The sequence below is a fragment of the Lissotriton helveticus genome, chromosome 1_1 (genome assembly GCF_964261635.1).
Source record: "Lissotriton helveticus chromosome 1_1, aLisHel1.1, whole genome shotgun sequence".
Taxonomy (NCBI): domain Eukaryota; kingdom Metazoa; phylum Chordata; class Amphibia; order Caudata; family Salamandridae; genus Lissotriton; species Lissotriton helveticus.
Window position 1 is genome coordinate 31,456,679 of NC_136057.1, and position 18,748 is coordinate 31,475,426.

Genomic DNA, 18,748 nt, shown 5'->3' on the forward strand with positions numbered 1-18,748 from the left:
ATCTCCTCTACAGCCACCTAATACTCGAGCATTTCTAGGGGCCACGCCCAACACAAATCTAGCGTTAGCATCCCCAAACACAGACAGATTATGCAATATACTGATGTTAATTCAACAGTTTTAAACTGTAACTCACATTCCAACCAAAACAGTTCTCAGACTTCTGGGCATGATAGCATCTTGTATTTACATAGTCCTGCATGCCAGACTAAATTTGAGGCTTCTACAACAATGTCTCTCTCAACAATGAACTCAGTTACTGGGTCAGTTTGACGATATAGTGTTGGTAAACAGCCGCACATATCACTGTCTGCAATAGTGGAGTCCCCAAAATCTATCCAAGGGGCGGTCGTTTCAATGCTCTATGGATGAACTGGTCAGGGATATTTGTTAATGCTTTTCCTCCTCTCCCACTACGTCCATTAGAGGTCAGGAAACTCAGAACAACATCTCTCACTTTGCTACTAATAACTCCCACATGGGCTCGACAAACATAGTTTTCAATACTCATGGAACTATCTCTAGTCCCATTCAAGACGCTTCCCCTGAACCCAGACCTTCTCGTGCAGAACCAAGGGATATTAAGACATCTCAATCCCAAAGAAATGAATCTTGCAATGTGGCTCCTGAAGTCTTAGAGTTTGGATATTAAAATTTACCTCAAGACCCTATGCACATTCTTAAAGAGGCTCGTAAACCAACTCCAAGGCAATGTTATGCAGCAACATGTAAGCGCTTTATGTTCTGTCACAAACAAAACGTTAACCCTCTTCAGGCAAAAGTACAAACACTTATTTTATACCTATTGCACTTACAAACTGCAGGATTAACATATACTTCTATAAGATCACATCTTGCAGTTATTGCAGCATATCTCCAAAATAGACCACGCATATCGGTGTTTAATATTCCTGTTATAAAAGCTTTTATGGTGGATCTTAAAAGAATAATACCCTCTAGACATCCACCTGCCCCAGCATGGAATTTTAAAAATTTCCGTACACGATTAATAGGTCCTCCTTTCGAACCATTACATTCTTGTCAATTGCAATATCTTTCATGGAAACTTGCCTTTTAAGTAGCTAACTGTAGAAGAACCTTTCTCTCAACTACATAGGGACAGGGTAGTGCTTAGAACGAACTCTACATTCCTACCAAAAGTAGTTTCCAATTTCCATATTAATCAATCCATTGATTTTAGTTTTTTCCTACAACCAGATACAGCTGCAGAAAGGGCATTACACACTTTAGATGTAAAAAGGGCATTAATGTATTGCATCGATAGTACTAGATCATTTAGAAAAACTAAACAATTGTTTGTTGACTTTGTACCTCCTCGTTTAGGAAAAGCAATTTCTAAATCTGGCATTTCAAGATGGATAGTTAAATGCATCCAGAGATGCTATGCAAAGGTTAAATGACTCTTACCTGTCCTCCTAAAGCACACGCCACTACGAAAATTGGAGCTTCCATGGCTTTAGGAAACATTCCTATTATTGATTTTTGTAATGCGGCAACATGGTCTACTCCAAACACCTTCCCAAAACATTATTGTGTGTATGTATTTGCACGCCAACAAGCAAATGTTGGTCAAGCAGTACTTAAAACTCTTTTTCAGACAACTGTAACCCCCACGGGTTAACCACTGCCTAGAGAGAGGGACTGCTTTACAGTCTATGCAAAGCAAAGCATTTGTGTCTACAGCACACATGCCTCGAATGGATTGTTACTTACCCGAGCCCAACACTAGACGGCGGATTTATGCAAAGCAAGTGAATCTACAGCACGACATGCCAAGAACAGATGCTTACAGGGTAAGTAACATAATCCTTTTCAGAGCTGCCTGTGTGTGAATTGATGGCCACTGAGGACCTCTCCCATCCTTGTGACTGAATGTGTCTGCTACTCCCTCGCACTCAGTAAAAAGAGACCAATTCACACGAGGAGGGGTTGGGGGGGATGGGGTGTACTTTCCACACCAGCTATACTGCGGAGCCATAACACAGCTGGGTAAAATGCTGTGCTCCCTAAGTAACCACCTCTTCTGACTGCTCGTGAGCTTCCCTAGGGCACATGAAGCCACAGGACAGCTGAGTGCTCTGTTTGTCATGGTAGAGGGTTCGCGTGCCCGGTTTGTCGTGGTAGAGGGTTCGCGTGCCCGGTTTGTCATGGTAGAGGGTTAACGTTCTCCTGCCATGATGCGTGGGGTGGTGCTTGGGTCGGGTGTATGGTTTGATCGTTCTGACTGCATGTAGATTGCACTTTGGAGGGGTGTTGGATATCCTCAGGCGTTTATGCATGGTTCTGCTTTTGGAAGGGGGGTGGGGGTGTACATGGGAGTTTGCTTGGTAATATATGCGCTCCATGAGCCTGGCATGTTGCACGCGTGTTGTTCATGGACGTGTAAGCACTGCTGCTTCGTGACACTGTCAGTGTTTCTTTCGCACTGTAGCTCACATGTCCTGTACATTCTCTTCTCAGCACTCCGTCCTCTCCCGGAAGTTTGTGGACGTCATGACCAAGTACAACGAGGCGCAGGTGGACTTCCGGGAGCGCAGCAAAGGCCGGATACAGCGGCAGCTGGAGATAAGTAAGTGCTGCATCTCTGATCCTTGCCTTCTACTCTCCCTAAACCCCACACTTAATCCCTGAATCAGACTGTGCTCAAATCTTGTCCAGAAATATTTCACTGCTGTCATAAATGCAGTACACATCCAAGAAGCACTGGTCACATGGTGTTTCAGAGAAGAGCACTTTGCATGCTGGGCTCATACCTGCAGTCTTAAAAGTTGAACTACAAGTCCCAGAATGCAACTTGCTCTTAGTCAAAAAGCCTGGCCTGAAGGTCTCACAAATGGGATGTGTGGAGACCTCTTGGTTCTGACGTGAAGGTAGGCTATGGCGGTATAATCTGTGCACCGACGACTGTCACAGACGCTGGTTACTGATATACCTGGAGTGCCCAGAGTGGCAACTCTGGTGTTTATTTATGCCTTTGGGTCACACCTGGTCAGTGGAGAGTGATTATAACACAATGTATAGTAGAGGCCGAGTGGCACACTTCATCCCTTCCTTTTTTTTTTTTAGCAGAAAAATCCCAAACTCTGTTTACACCAAACTCTGTTTACACCAAACTCTGTTTACACCAAACTCTGTTTACACCAAACTCTGTTTACACCAAACTCTGTTTACACCAAACTCTGTTTACACCAAACTCTGTTTACACCAAACTCTGTTTACACCATACACACACAGTCGTAGAGCGACTGGCTCAGTGGCCCTGACCTCCATCATTTCTCGCACCAGCCAGCGGGCGGCCAAAGTGGGTGGCACAAGGGTGGCACCTGGGCGCTGATGATCACTGGTGGGAACAGGTCTTCCAGTTAACCGCGTGTCCTGCTGGTTGCCAGGGCTGCCTCCGGCGCCATCATCCAGGAGCCAGTCGCCGCCACCTCCTCAGACAACCTCTCGTCCTGTTCTACCTGATCATCCCTCTGATCCTTGAGTGTGGGCGACACTCGCTAGAACCAGGACGCATTTATGGCAACGATGGTGCAGCCTCGGTAGACAGTGACCATGGTCCCCTGAATGTCTACAAGCTTACAGATTTCCTTCTCAAAAGGCGTACGGTACTTCGACACAGGGTAGCAATCCGCATGACCACCTGGTCGCCACGGGGAGAACTGGGGTGGTGGCCCGCTAGTCCTCCTTCGTACGTTATTGTCCCTCGTTTTCTCTTGCACATCAAGAATCGTTGGCTGCCAGGTGGGCACAGCTGGGATGCTGTCTCTGGTAGACCTCTGGTGCACCAGATCCATGGGGGCATAGTTTGTGGTGCTATGTGTAGTCTGCCGGTACGCCCGCAGGAATCTGTGGATGTGGCACACTACAGCTTCACTCTGCTCCATGCCTATATGGCGCACTCTATTCAGTGCTTGCATAAAGCGCTCCACTTCCCTATTCACTTGGGGCCACTGCGGGGTCACCTTCGGATGCTCGATGATGAGCGATAGCTGGTACTGCGGGAACTCCTGCCATTGGCACGGAGGCCCGTTGTCTGTCTTGATTTCATCTAGGAGTCCTAGCTTGGTGAAGACTTCTTCTAGGACTGGCTTCATAACTGAAAATGCAGTGGACTGTACCAAGCTCCAGCACCTGATACTTCATATGGCTGTCCACTATCACTGCAGAAAGCCGCCCATTAGGGAAACTTCCAAAGTACATGCTGACTAGTCTGGACCAGGGTCTTATGCACAGCTACTCCGTGATTACCGGGCCAGGCTGTGATTTCCCACTGGTGATCGAGCAGAAATGACAACTCTGCGCCTTTTCATCTATGATGGTGTCCATTCCTGGGAACCAGGTCTTGTCTCGCAATCATGCCTTGGTCTTCACCACTCCTTGATGACCTTGGTGAGCCAAGTTTATGACCCTGGTCCACAGGCGTTGGGGCACTACAATGCCCCTCCCTTGTAACAGTAGTACTTATGTACTGGTGTCCGCTCATTTCTGACCCTCCAGAGCTGGGTCATGGTTGTTTGTTCAAAAGCATCAATGACCCAGCACTGTCCAGAAAGTTACACCACTGCTCCCGAAGGAGCACCTCTTTGACTTGGTACAATCTTGTGTCCGTCATAGTTGCCTCCATGATTTTCTCGATCAACAGCGCCCTGGAACATGCATCATGTACAACCATCTGTACAAATCCTGCCAGGCTGCTCCTCGGGGTGGCGAGATAGGTAGTTTGCCGCGTTGTTCACTCCTGGGCAGTACACTATTTCAACGGAATAGGGCTGGAGTTGCACTGCCCACCGCTCAATGTGGGGCAAGGCATGTCAATATGTCCCAGTGAAGATTAGGACAAGTGGCTTGTGATCCGTGATGACTTTGGAGTGCTGTCCGCACAAGTACGGATGGAATTGGTGGCAGGCCCACTGGATCGCCAATGCCTCTTGCTCTATCTGAGGATATCGAGCTACCTTGCCTGACAGTGCTCTGCTGGCAAACGCAGTCAGGACCCATTATCTTTCACCTTTCACCTGCAAGAGCACAGCCCCCTGCCCTATAGGGTTTGCATCTACAAAAAGTTCAGTCTTGCATCTTGGGTCAAAGTAATCCATGGTGGTATGTGCAAGCTGGGCATCTTTCACCTGCCGAAATGCCATGTCTGTGCATTCCATCCACTCCCAGCTAGCATCCGACTTTGTAAGGGCTATCTGGGGTTCGGACAAAATGGCCTGGTTCACAATGAATCGGCCACAGTAGGTCGCCATCCCAAGGAAACTCCTCACCTCCATGGCGGTCTGGGGAACTGGCTTCATTCGTATTGCTTCCACCTTCAGCTCCTCTCTTGAGAACACGTATCCAAAGAAATTTTGTAGAACAAACCCTTCTTCTTATGGAATGTCCGGCTACAGTCCATCGACCTCTCCAGAGTCGCTCCAAGTCATACATGATGCTCCTCCCGAGTCTCAGAAAAGATCAGGATGTTGTCACTGATGTGTAAAACACCTACAAGGCTGGAGAGGGTCTCACGGATGGCGCTCTGACACACCTCTGCTGCCCTAGGGTATGACAACATTTAGCCGCTGGTATCGCCTAAGGCCCATGTATGACGAGAACATCCTTGTATAACGACGGGCTGGATCCAACACCAGCTCGTGGTAGTCCGCATTGAGATCACGTTTTGAAAACCATTGTGTGCCATTGAGGTTCACCACAATGTCGTCCATCGGAGGGGTGATATGCTGTTCATACCGAATGGCTTTATTGGAGAGGTGCATGTCTACCCAAAGCAGAATAGCCCCAGGTTGCTTCGGGGGGTGAGACCCAATGCTTGAGCCCGGTGACTTTCTCGATCACATCCTGGTGCTCCAGATCTCACAGTTCCTTCTCCACCAGTGGTCGCAGGTAGAAGGGTCATCATATTTGTCAAGCACTGAATGGGCTCCCAGACTGCTCCGTGATGGCTGACCTTCGTACCCTTCCTCATCAATCGATAGCTCTAACAGGGCCGCCCTCTGCTGTTCACCGTTCTTGGGCCTTCCACTGCGATTTGGCACACTTTGGCGAAGTGCTTTAGCCACCCGCAGCAAGAGCACGAGCGAGCACGAGCAACCTCGACCTGGGCAGACATCTGCCGTTCGGTGCTCAAGGCTGTAGTTGCCACACCTGCCCTCTGGTTGTCATAGAGTGCTGGGGTGACCGGGCCATCTCTGGATAGCGTCCACCCGCTCCTCTTTCACTCTCACCAGACCCACCGCCATGTCGTCAGAAAATTATATTCTAAACATTCGGCCATGTTGTCAGCCCAGCTGTTTGTCAGCTCAGGGGACCTTGCCAGAACCAGGATGGCATATGCTGTCCTAGGGTTGGCCAGTGTTGACGCACATGATCGCTACTTTCTGGGACATGCGTAGAATACATTGACGGTCTTGCTCTCAGTCTGTCGCGCCTGGTGCAGCTTGAACTGCTCATAGTCTGGGTTTAGCTTAGGGTGGCAATGCCGGTTCAAACTCGTCACCTGCGGACGGGTTGCGCGGTCAAAGGCACCAGTGTGGGCGTGACTGATCTCTTTACCAATGCTGAGCCCTCGTGGCTCTGACGTCACGGTAGACGCGGCGGTATGATCTGTGCGCCAATGACTGACGCAGACGCTGGTTACTGATGTAGCTTATTCTGCCAAGCAGCCGCTACTGCATTTATTTATACCCTCGGACCGTGCCTGACACTCGGGTGTGATTGCAACACAATGTATAGTAGTGGCCGGGTGGCACTCTACATAGTGCATGCATTTTCAGCTTTGCAACCCCTCCCACACTATGTGGGGTGGTTTTAAATCCTGTTGCTGGGTTTTGTGGTAAAGACGGTAGGTTCAAAGAAGAATCTGAAGAGATTCCCCAACCAGATCCCATCAAGGCTGTTTCTGATACGTTTCTGGGTGGCTTGGGGAACCAATGTGTGCCCTCGCACATCTGTACAGTGTGCGCCCTCATCTGTACAATGTGCACCCTGGCACTCGCTTTTTTTTTTGTTGCATATTTATATAGCGCAAACTCGACCTGCTTTACATGAGCACCGTATTTACATCACACATTCAGGCCCTGGGGAGATTAAGTGATTTGCCCAGGATCACATGATGTGGACGCGACCCCGAGGCTCGAACCCTGGTCTCCAGCACCAAAGTCGGCAGCTCTACCCAACGGACCACATCCTCTCCCCTGTCATCTGTACAATGTGCGCCCTAATGTGCGCCATGTTAAGGACAACAAGGGGCCCCAAGTAAATTAGCAACGGACCTCGGGGAGCATATTTTGTGAAACCACAACGGTCCATGCGAAAGAATTATATACAAAGCAATGAATATAGGCTGAATCAGTTCTATATTTGGGACGACATGTCCAGCCGGACAGAGGTCTTCAAATTTTTTACTCAATTGAAATTTTTCATACACAGGAATACCTTCAACAAATCACCAGTGTGGGGCACAAGCCTGTACCCAAACACAGTCAGATCAGTACAAAAGGTAAACCGAGGAAAAGAGCAGGGCTTTTCAAGGCAAAAGCAGCGATTTCTGTAAAGGTTTGCGTGTACAGAAATATCAGTTCATCACCATTACATATAACATATAAATCAAGCATTTGTATATGGTGTACAACAAGTCGACGGCGTTTCGGTCCCACTACTTAGTCATGGGGACCATCATCAGGACATATATATTTGCCTTTAACATTATAAGCCTCTAATGCCTAGAGAAGGGAGGAAAAGAGAAAGTATATATTCATTTAATTTATGAACATCTTAGAGCATATTATTGGCATATTTCCAAGTGACTTAAGTGAACGGTGAACTTGTTTTCAGTGAAATTGCAGATCGGGGTGTAGACCGCGTACGCTAGTGATAGGGTGGGAGAGTGATTTCTTAAAAAAGGTGGGGTAACTGGGCCAGGCAGTGTCCATCTGTGTTTGAGATACCTCTTTAGTTAAAAAACGGCAGTGTGGGCGGCGCATTCATGACATAGTTTAAAAGCCATACCGTGCAGAAGGAGAGACAGGCTTGATTTATATGTTATATGTAATGGTGATGAACTGATATTTCTGTACACGCAAACCTTTACAGAAATCGCTGCTTTTGCCTTGAAAAGCCCTGCTCTTTTCCTCTGTTTACCTTTTGTACTGATCTGACTGTGTTTGGGTACAGGCTTGTGCCCCACACTGGTGATTTGTTGAAGGTATTCCTGTGTATGAAAAATTTCAATTGAGTAAAAAATTGAAGACCTCTGTCCGGCTGGACATGTCGCCCCAAATATAGAACTGATTCAGTCTATATTCATTGCTTTGTATATAATTCTTTTGCATGGACTAATGTGCGCCATGACACATCTGTACAGATGTGTGTCCTGGCGCATCTGTACAGATGTGCGTCCTGGGCACACATCTTTACAATGTACGCCCTCGCTCATCTGAGGCCCTCGCACATCTGTACAATGTACGTCCTCTCACATCTGTCCCGACTGAACCTTCTTAGGAACCCACGAGTTGTAAAGTTAATAGTCAGACTGGCCCAGAATACGCCTGTGTTTACAGTTCTAAGTAATTAGTAACCCATTCCTTTACATTGCTTTTTTAACAACACAAACCTGTACAGCGCCTTTTAATGTCCTTCAGTTAAATACCTTTACAGTGCATAATGTTACAACGCCAGTGTGATGTAAATGTGTTTTAAATTAGATCCCATTAAAATGCACTGTAGTTACATACTGTATTCATATAATGAATTTTATGCTGCGTGATTCTGTTCCCTGCGAGCTCTTGACCTGTGCACTCCTACTACATTATAATGTGTTGTACAACGACAAGCCACCTGTTTAAAAAAAAAAAACTTTTTATGATTTGCTGCCACTTGGTGGTGAAACTGCTGAAGTGCAGCAGAGCCGGCTGGCTGTAAATCGAGAGGTCAAATGAGGCTTCTTAAATTATGCGGCAGGGCTGCTGGAATTATGCGGCAGGGGACGGCCAAATTATGCGGCAGAGTTGACTACATTATGTGGCAAGAAAAGGCAAATTATGCAGCATAATGTGGCATGTTTTGTGCTAGCATTATTTCTTTCGTTTTTTAAATTTTTTGCGCTTGTTGGCACTCTCTGAGCATAGGTTGCAGCTCATTCGTACCCGTTCAGCACTCAAATATAGCAATAGGCAACAGTAAGGTGACCGGTCGATGTTTGCAAAGGACATTCCACTGCAGGGCAACACGTGTCCCTGCATTATTTTAGTAACTTATCAACCGTTTGAGAAATTTTTTTTATTAAATATCCAGATTATGCAGCAGATGATGGGTTAAGTGACAAATGCGGAAAATCCATAATTATGTGAAAAACGTTTGGGTGCACAATCGCAGAATTCCAGTGGCCCTGAATAAAGGTTATGGTAATGCAGTGATCATAACCCTCTGTGGGGGTGCCCTGTAGTAGTGGGTACATCAGACCCGTGGATGCCCCAGACCTATGGGGCTCCCTCGATGCCAGACACCACAGTCTATACCATACACATAACTGAGGTGCAGGCAAGTCCTAAAAAAAGAAAAGTGGGGGGACTCTCCAGGTTAGGTGGTGTCCCTGGAAGTGACATTGCAGGAAGTGACATCACAACAGGAAGTGACATCACAACAGGAAGTGACATCACATCAGGAAGTGGCATCAAATGTGAGGCGGATGTTTTTCAAGTTCCTCTTATATGTGATAATGAAGAAAAAGGAGTGATATTGAAATAAATCGATTGCCCAGGGTCACACAATTTGGTCAAATGGAGAAGCCAGGATCCATCCAAGGTTTTCTGGCTCCACATTGCGTAATTGCGCTCAGCCACTAAATCTACATGCATTGCTTCTCCTACACCGACTTTACACCCCCCCCTGGCATTAGTGCGGCCCTCGGTCACACCAAAGACCAAACTTTACGGACCACGGGAAATACCAAACTATAAAACAAAGTAGCAGCATCAGCTGTGCTGAGACTAACCCACATCTTGCGTTAAGCCAACAAATTTTTAATACATTACCACATTAGTGCAATCTGTTGGAACGGAGAGAGGTCCCTTGCATGCAGACAGGACTTGGGAGGCGGTCAAAGTCCAAGAGGCACTAGAGGAGAGCGCTGGGGGCGCACCTGCCACTGGGGGAGGCTGCAAAGGAACTGCTGCCCTAGCCGGTAATGTCTGCCCTTATGATGAAAGCGCCAGATACAATCTCCGCGTACCTGCTGTAATAACACCTACGTGCACCTAATGCAATAGATTTAGAAAGGTGCAATTTTTGAAACCACAGTTTGGTAACAACATGATAATTATACTGGAAAACAACCCCTCAGAGTAAGTTCTCAATAGGATTTTGTAGCGTTCAAGAGGGATGTATGACGGTACAACGCGTGCTTTTACAACGCGTACCGTTACCACGCAGGTTTTACAACGCAAGTCGTTACAACGACTTGCGTTGGGGGATGCTGGATAGTGAATAGTATGATTTACTATTCCAACTCCAGTCCCCGTGGATAGTAGAGAAGGTGTTGGATAGTAAATTAAACTATTCCCTATCCTACAGCGCCCTCCAGCGAAAGTCATTGTAACGACTTGCGTTGTAAAACCTGCGTGGTAATGGTAGTGCGTTGTAAAAGTTTCGTCGTAAAGGATGTTTCCCGTTCAAGAGCATCACATTTTTTATTTGAACACTTACCTTGAGAGTGACTTCACAAAACCGTTGCCAAGCCAAACATTATTTTCCATCTCTAGATGCCAGCAACAGCAAGTTTAACTCATTCACTCATGGGTAGGTCGGGCAGGTCCGTCAGCAGGCGAGGTCAGGAATGGAAGTAGAGTCTCGTCGATGGTAGGGCGAGACACGACAATATCCGGATCAGGTGACTCCCAAAAAAGTAAATGGGCCAGAGTATGAGAGCCCAAAAAATAAAGGGCATAGCAGCATGTGGCGGGACTGGCAAGGTAACAAGGCAGTGGGGGCAGGTTCAAAGGGCAAGCCAGAGCTGTGATAGGTAGCGCATTCGCGCGCTATACCTGATTGACAGCCCTGTAGTTGGGAGATGGGCAGGTAAGTCAACACCATCTAAGAAAGTGATGGGCGGCTGGGCGGGCAAGACACGTCACCTCAGAAAGTCCATCTTTTGAGCAGGGGGGACGGCGTCCACCCTGTAAAATAAGTGGGGGGCACCGTCCACCTGCGTGGACCCCCGACTCGTGCCTTGGGTGCAGGCCCCTGAAAATGAACACCTTTGGAGCTCCGTGTGAGCAGGTACCCCGCCTCCAGCATGACTTGCACCCTGTTCTGAACTACACCTTTGAATGTTGTGATGAAGACATCCCTCAGAACTGGGTCCAAGCTGCCTTTCTCTGCCAATTTCCACCCCTTCCCAAAGTGCCATTTTGCTTACCAGTAACCCCCTCTATATTGCCTTCTGGTAGAACAGAGGTCATTTTGGTGGGTGACTGGTGTGAGCTCTGCAGTTTTGACTGTACCCACTGAGGTGTCCTAATACCGAGTTTGAGTTGTGGGAACTAAAGGGAAGGGAAGCAGGAATCTTTGCTGTACTTCCTGACTGGCTGTTTGAGTCTGGCATTTGGGGGTCTGAAAGGATGCAGAGACCCTGGAGCGCCGGCCGCCATCATCCCTAGGGTGGCCTTGAGTCTGATTGGTTGTTTCCAGGGATGCTTGGCCTTTACAACTTGCTTTACTCCTCTTGATTCGACATGCCTGAAATGATAAATAAACACAAACTCGCTCCTGTATAAAGAATAACATCAGTCAGGCCTTCACCAGGGTGTGTGAGCAGTGAGTGCACAGATTCTCCTGGTCTGCACCACCTCCGAGAGCAAGCCCCGAGTGTGCCAACAACCTCCCACTGAAGAGCAAAGGGAGCCTTGTGTACTCAAGGGATCTAGTGTGTAAACCAAGCACCACTGAACAGCAAGTGTGCATTATAAGATCCAGTGTGTAAATAAATCACAATTGAAGAGCGAGTGTGCAAAGGAGGCTTGGCTCTCACGCTGCAGAGCTGTGTACAGTCATGAGGTCTAGTGTGCAAACAAACCACCACTGAAGAGCAAGTGTGCAAAGGAGCCTTGGCTGCCAGCTACAGAGCTGTGTACAGTCATGAGGTCTAGTGTGCAAACAAACCACCACTGAAGAGCAAGTGTGCAAAGGAGCCTTGGCTACCAGCTACAGAGCGGGATCTAGTGTGTAAACAAACCGCCACAGAAGAGCAAGTGTGCAAAGGGAGCCTTTGCTCCCAAGCTGCAGAGCTGTGTTAGTGTGTAAATAAACCACCACTGAAGAGCAAGTGTGCAAAGGAAGCCTTGGCTCCCAAGGTGCACAGCTGTGGTAGTGTATGAATAAACCCCCACAGAAGAGCAAGTGTGAAAAGGGAGCCTTGGCTCCCAAGGTGCAGAGCTGTGTTAGTGTGTAAATAAACCACCACTGAAGAGCAAGTGTGCAAAGGAGGCTTGGCTCTCACGCTGCAGAGCTGTGTACAGTCATGAGGTCTAGTGTGCAAACAAACCACCACTGAAGAGCAAGTGTGCAAAGGAGGCTTGGCTCTAACGCTGCAGAGCTGTGTACAGTCATGAGGTCTAGTGTGCAAACAAACCACCACTGAAGAGCAAGTTTGCAACGGAGCCTTGGCTCTCATGCTGCAGAGCTGTGTACAGTCATGAGGTCTAGTGTGCAAACAAACCACCACTGAAGAGCAAGTGTGCAAAGGAGCCTTGGCTCCCAAGCTGCAGAGCTGTGTACAGTCATGAGGTCTAGTGTGCAAACAAACCACCACTGAAGAGCAAGTGTGCAAAGGAGGCTTGGCTCTCATGCTGCAGAGCTGTGTACAGTCATGAGGTCTAGTGTGCAAACAAACCACCACTGAAGAGCAAGTGTGCAAAGGAGCCTTGGCTCCCAAGCTGCAGAGCTGTGTACAGTCATGAGGTCTAGTGTGCAAACAAACCACCACTGAAGAGCAAGTTTGCAACGGACCCTTGGCTCTCATGCTGCAGAGCTGTGTACAGTCATGAGGTCTAGTGTGCAAACAAACCACCACTGAAGAGCAAGTGTGCAAAGGAGCCTTGGCTCCCAAGCTGCAGAGCTGTGTACAGTCATGAGGTCTAGTGTGCAAACAAATCACCACTGAAGAGCAAGTGTGCAAAGGAGGCTTGGCTACCAGCTACAGAGCTGTGTTAGTGTGTAAATAAACCACCACAGAAGAGCAAGTGTGCAAAGGAAGCCTTGGCTCCCAAGCTGCAGAGCTGTGTTAGTGTGTAAATAAACCACCACTGAAGAGCAAGTGTGCAAAGGAAGCCTTGGCTCCCAAGGTGCACAGCTGTGGTAGTGTATGAATACACCCCCACAGAAGAGCAAGTGTGAAAAGGGAGCCTTGGCTCCCAAGGTGCAGAGCTGTGTTAGTGTGTAAATAAACCACCACTGAAGAGCAAGTGTGCAAAAACCCAGGGCCACTGGAATTATGAGATTGTGCAGACGTGGCCATTTTCCCATAAATATATATTTGCTGATTTGCCACATAATCCATCACCTGCCGCATACGCTGCAGATTTTAACAACAAAATAATTCTAGCTCAAGCAGTTCAAAAGTTACAAAAGATGCAATGAAACGCGTTGCTGTGCTGTGGAAGGCCCTGTAGAAAGGTTGACTAGTTACATTTGTATTGCTTAGTGCTAGATTTGGGTTTTAAACTGGTACTAATGTTAACACGTTTGAAAATTACAAAATAGTGAAGTAATATGATCACAAAAATGTGCCACATTATGCTGCATAATTTGCCTTTTCTTGCCACATAATGTACTGGATGTATGACGTTACAACGCATACTTTTACAACGCATACCTTTACAATGCATTTTTTACAACGCAACATCCATTACAACGCATTCCATTACAACGCATGCCATTACAATGCATAACATTACATTACATGTATGGTAAGTATTGGATAGTGTAGGGGTAAAAATTACTATTCTAACTCCAGGGGGGTGCAACAGTAGGGTAAGTGTTGGATAGTGTAAGGGTACTATGCGTTGTAATGTTATGCATTGTAGTGGTATGCGTTGTAGTGTCATGTGTTGTAATGGTTGCGTTGTAATGGCATGCGATGTAATGGATGTTGCGTTGTAAAAGTTTTGTTGTAATGGTAGTGCGTTGTAAAAGTTGCGTTGTAAAGGTTGTTTCCCAATGTACTCAACCCTGCTGTATAATTTGGCCCTTCCCTGCTGCATAATTCCAGGGACCCTGCTTATCCTATGGCGAATGGAGTGCCCCCAATCAAGTGTTTTCACAGGACCACCGCGGCTATCGAAAGTGATGAACTCAGTCCCACACTGGTTCTGGGGTGCCGGGAGATCTGGGGACCCCAGAGTGGAGTTCTGGACTTTTTGGTTCCGTCCAGAGGTGTCAGGGATAACACCCGAAGACCCCGGAGTTCCACCTGTCTCGGTGCACAAACAAACAGAAACACGGGCTTCTCGATGGTGGCGTCAAAGACCAAAGGTTTATTACTGCAGGGACACAGAAGTCACAGAAACTACACATGGGCAGTATCTAGGAGCCTGTTCGATTTGTACAAAGAGGGTTGCTCCTTATATACTAAATATTGGGCTTCAGGCAAATTCTTTACATGTTACCACAGTTCTAAACATTCGTGTCTTAAACAATAAATATTTGGCGTTTGCACAGGGATCGTCAACAGTATCTGATGTCAAAACATTACAAATGAGGGGTTCCCACTAGTCCATCATAATCCCATGTCAATTCTTCATTCAAGACCCGGACCGCCTCATCGTAAATTTCGTTACCTCCCCCTAATAAAGGCCCAGAAGGAAAGGAGCAGAGCCAGGTGCAGAAGATAGAAAGACAGGATAAGAAATGTTTGTGGGTCGTAAATGGGCACGGTTACCAGCTTCGGCCGCTTAATCATGATCAGGCCAACGAACACAAAAACCAGTATAGCAGGACTGGCCTCAGGCTGGGGAGGCAGTTCTTGCCGAGTCATGCTGCTACAGCGTTGCTGGCCTAAGGTGCACGTGTCACTAGCAAGGTGAATCGCCGGTTAAAGCCTACGTGTCCTTTAATGAAAAGAGGTCATTGCGTGTCCATTGACTATGTGAGGGCAAGGAATACAAAATGGCTTCCGTGTTCTAAGATGGATGCCACGGGTAAATCACAAATGTGTTGGTAACAGGAGTGCTCTTGCTCGTAGCATAGCGAAAACACCAGGATATAGTAAATGGATCATTTGCGGTTCACTGATACCAAAATTATGTATTTACGACAATGTTACAAACACGAGTAAAATCGTCACGGAACCTCAGACCCTCCTTTTGCCCTTACATAGGCAATTACTCAGTCTATATCAGAGTCAGAGTCTAATTCTATGCTCATTAGGTTAGTGACATGTTGTTGTATCATCATCCTGTCTCGTGCCTTTTCTCCTAATGCAGGTGGTTTTCTGAAACAGGTTGCAGCACAGAGGCTACACAGAGCGGGACCACATTGGATAATAAGACAGCACGAGAACAGCAATACTAGGATGACACCAATGACCATCAGAACCTTCCATCCCCACGCTGATACCAGAGTCCAAAACCACTCCATGAAGGACCAGTTTCCCTTATCTACGTGTATAGAGTCGGAAATCTTATGTAGCTTAGAGATTGCTTCATAGACCGTTGGAGCATTATTTGGAATAAAGACACAGCAGCTTGATTGGATCATTCTGCATACCCCACCTCGATCTGCAAGTATTACGTCTAGAACCATACGGTTCTGCAACGTCATGAGACGATCCGCCTGGAGCTCAGCTGTTAAGTTACTAAGGGCACCAGCAGTTTCTGTAATAGTAGATTCAACTACCCGTGTTAGTTGACGAAGATTTCTACTATTGGCCATAGGCCCCCAAAACGGAAGAAAACCTTTGAAGAAGTCTCCAGCTTCTTGACCAGCGGTATCTTCCTTGCTGAAGACACCTCTTGCTACTCTGGTTTTGTGATAATCTGAAGAAGCAGTGTATGTCGGGGGTAACAATCGGGCAATATAACATGAACCTGAAAAGTCAGCAGGCAGCCATGTATATGCTCTGTCCTGACAAATGAAGTAGGTACCCCTAGCAGTCAGAAAGGCAGGGGAGGAGTTAGACGGAAATACGTAAGTCTCAACGCACTCACTCCTCCCTAGCTGAGCTCTCGGATTTCTCCCATTTCCTTGCAAACAGACCTGACCTCGGTGAGGCACGACCCAAACTGAAGTGGAGCTTTTACGCTTGCTTTCTCCCAAACTAAGGCGATACTCTGTAGAGTTCCAACTCAAATACACCAGTAATTCATCTCTAGGATAAGATGGAGTATTATTGACGTCTTTAATCATATCAATAATTCCCTGGACTAAAGCTTTGTTGGCTGAGTTGTATTTAGTGGACCGTGGTGGACGCGGAGGATAGGTCTCAAGGGCATATGAAAAAATGGTCTGAAAGGCCTGAAATGATCCATTATAGCTGAAAGGCAAGACTAGATAGGGAATGCCTTTATCCATAGTGTGAGGTATCAAGCCACACACCCAGCAGTCTGTAGTATTAACTATCAGTTGGTGTTGATGCAAGAGCTGTACAAATGTATTGTTAATAAATTCTGAGCGTCGAGCTTGTTCGTGTTCAGGAAATGAGTGAAAAGAATGCATAGAAGAAACCGTAGAAGTAGTAGGATCAAGGGAAGGTACTGTAGTTACTGGCATAAAAATCAAATGTACACCAAAGACGATTCCACCCACCAACGTTATTAAAACAATTAAAAATGTAACTGCACATTGCATTAGAAAGCATTTGCTGTGTAGTATTCTGTACAGTCTATTTCTGCGAACATAAATTACATTTTCTCGTTGTAGCTCAGGAAGCTCCATCTTCTACGACCGTTCGCGACCACTGATGATGTGTACGTAGATGAAAATGCCTCTATCAGCCCTGGGAGTTCCCAGAACTAACAGAAAGATCGACCTTGTGTCTGACCCCCGCAGATTCAACTAGGCACACAGCCACGACCCTACGGCTACCCAGACGGCAAGGCAATTTTAAAATAAAAAGAAACAATACAAAGTATTAGCAAACTTCCTGGCTGGAGGCAATGTATAGCAAATTCAAATCTGAAAATAGGCAGTTTCCTGCTTTATTTGTCCATATTGCGAGAACGTAAGTTGTATCTCAGTTTTGCAGGAGCTGTCTGATCTGGAAACAATGTATTTTCAGCTAACGTTGCAATGTTCACGTTCGCAGATGGCAAATGTTCTTTTGGTGCAGATGACAAATGTTCAGGGTTCAAAAGAGCAGTTTCAGGAGGAGAGTCAGAATTTGGTGAATCCGTGATCAGTTCTGCATCGCTGAAAGGTATGAACCTGGGGACTTGTTCCGTTTCAGAGGCACCGATTCCTTTCTTTACCCAGTTGTCGTAAGGAAGTGGCAGAGGCACACGTTTAGCATGTGTCGTATGTATCCAATTTTTCCTTCCGGCCACACGAATAGCAGTTCTCGTTGCTAGCAGGACTTGGAAAGGGCCAATGAATCTGGGCTGAAGATTTTTGTTCTTGCAAAATTTCTGATGACCACCTGATCACCCGGTTTCAGCTGATGGCCTGGACTCTCCGGTGGCTTTGGCAATGCATCGAAAACCTGTTGGTGAATAAGACTCAATTTAGCAGTCAAGTCGAAAAGGTAATCAATTAACATTGGGTATTCCAGCTGCTTAAATTCTTTCGGTCTAGGTACCCCCCAAACATTTGCAGGACGGCCAAAAACTATTTCGTAAGGACTAAGCCCTACTCTAGAATGTACAGTTGCTCTTGTTGATAGCAAAGCCAAAGGCAATGCGTCTGGCCAGGACAAACCCGTGGATGCTTGTATCTTAGCGAGTTTCAGTTTAAGGGTGCCATTGTAACCCTCGACTAAACCCGCGGACTGGGGATGATTCGCACTATGAAATTTCTGTCTAATCCCTAGGCCGGCACACACACTCTGCATAACTTTCCCTACGAACTCACTTCCGTTGTCTGACCATACAATCCGTGGCATTCCGTATCTGGGGAAGTATTCTTTAAGAAGAATTTTGGCAGTGGATAAGGCAGTATTGTCCTTCAGTGGGTATGCTTCGATCCATCTGGAGAAAGCACAAACTACCACTAGGACGTATTTCAGGTTATTACAACGATCCATGTGAATGAAGTCTAACTGGATCACCTCAAAGGGGCAGGAAGGAGGAGCGAAGTGACCTGCAGGTGTGGGGATTCCCTTGCCAGGATTATGCATCAAGCATACCATACAATTTCTCACCACTCTCTCTGCACACTTACTAATCCCGTCATTCTTCCAGACCGGAGCCAACATCTTACAAATCCCTTTTGAACTGATGTGCGCTGTTCCATGTGCCATCGTTACTACTGCAAGCACATACGCATCAGGCAACATCCAACGCTGTTGTTCCGACAAGTCAATCCAACACCCACTCGAGTCCAATTTACCCGTGCTCTCTCTCCATGCAAGTTTTTCCTCCTCAGTCGCCTCTTTCTGAATTTCCTTCACGCTTTCCACTGTGTTCTCACACATTCCAGACTCAGAAATCCATCTTGCAGACGTTGCAACATACATTCTACTCATCATATTTCTAGCTGTCTGTTTTGCAATCTCATCAGCAAAAGCATTCCCACG

General features: G+C 46.8%; 1 protein-coding gene across 3 annotated transcripts in view; it reads left to right on the forward strand.

Annotated features, from left to right (window-relative positions):
- The window catches only part of STX3 (syntaxin 3), a 284,482-nt gene that overhangs the window by 193,870 nt on the left and 71,864 nt on the right, over window positions 1–18,748 (forward strand). For all 3 annotated transcript variants that reach the window (XM_078677140.1, XM_078677102.1, XM_078677203.1), the window contains exon 6: window positions 2,482–2,590. In XM_078677140.1, the coding sequence (XP_078533266.1) occupies window positions 2,482–2,590 (109 nt within the window). The remainder of the gene's footprint in view (window positions 1–2,481; window positions 2,591–18,748) is intronic.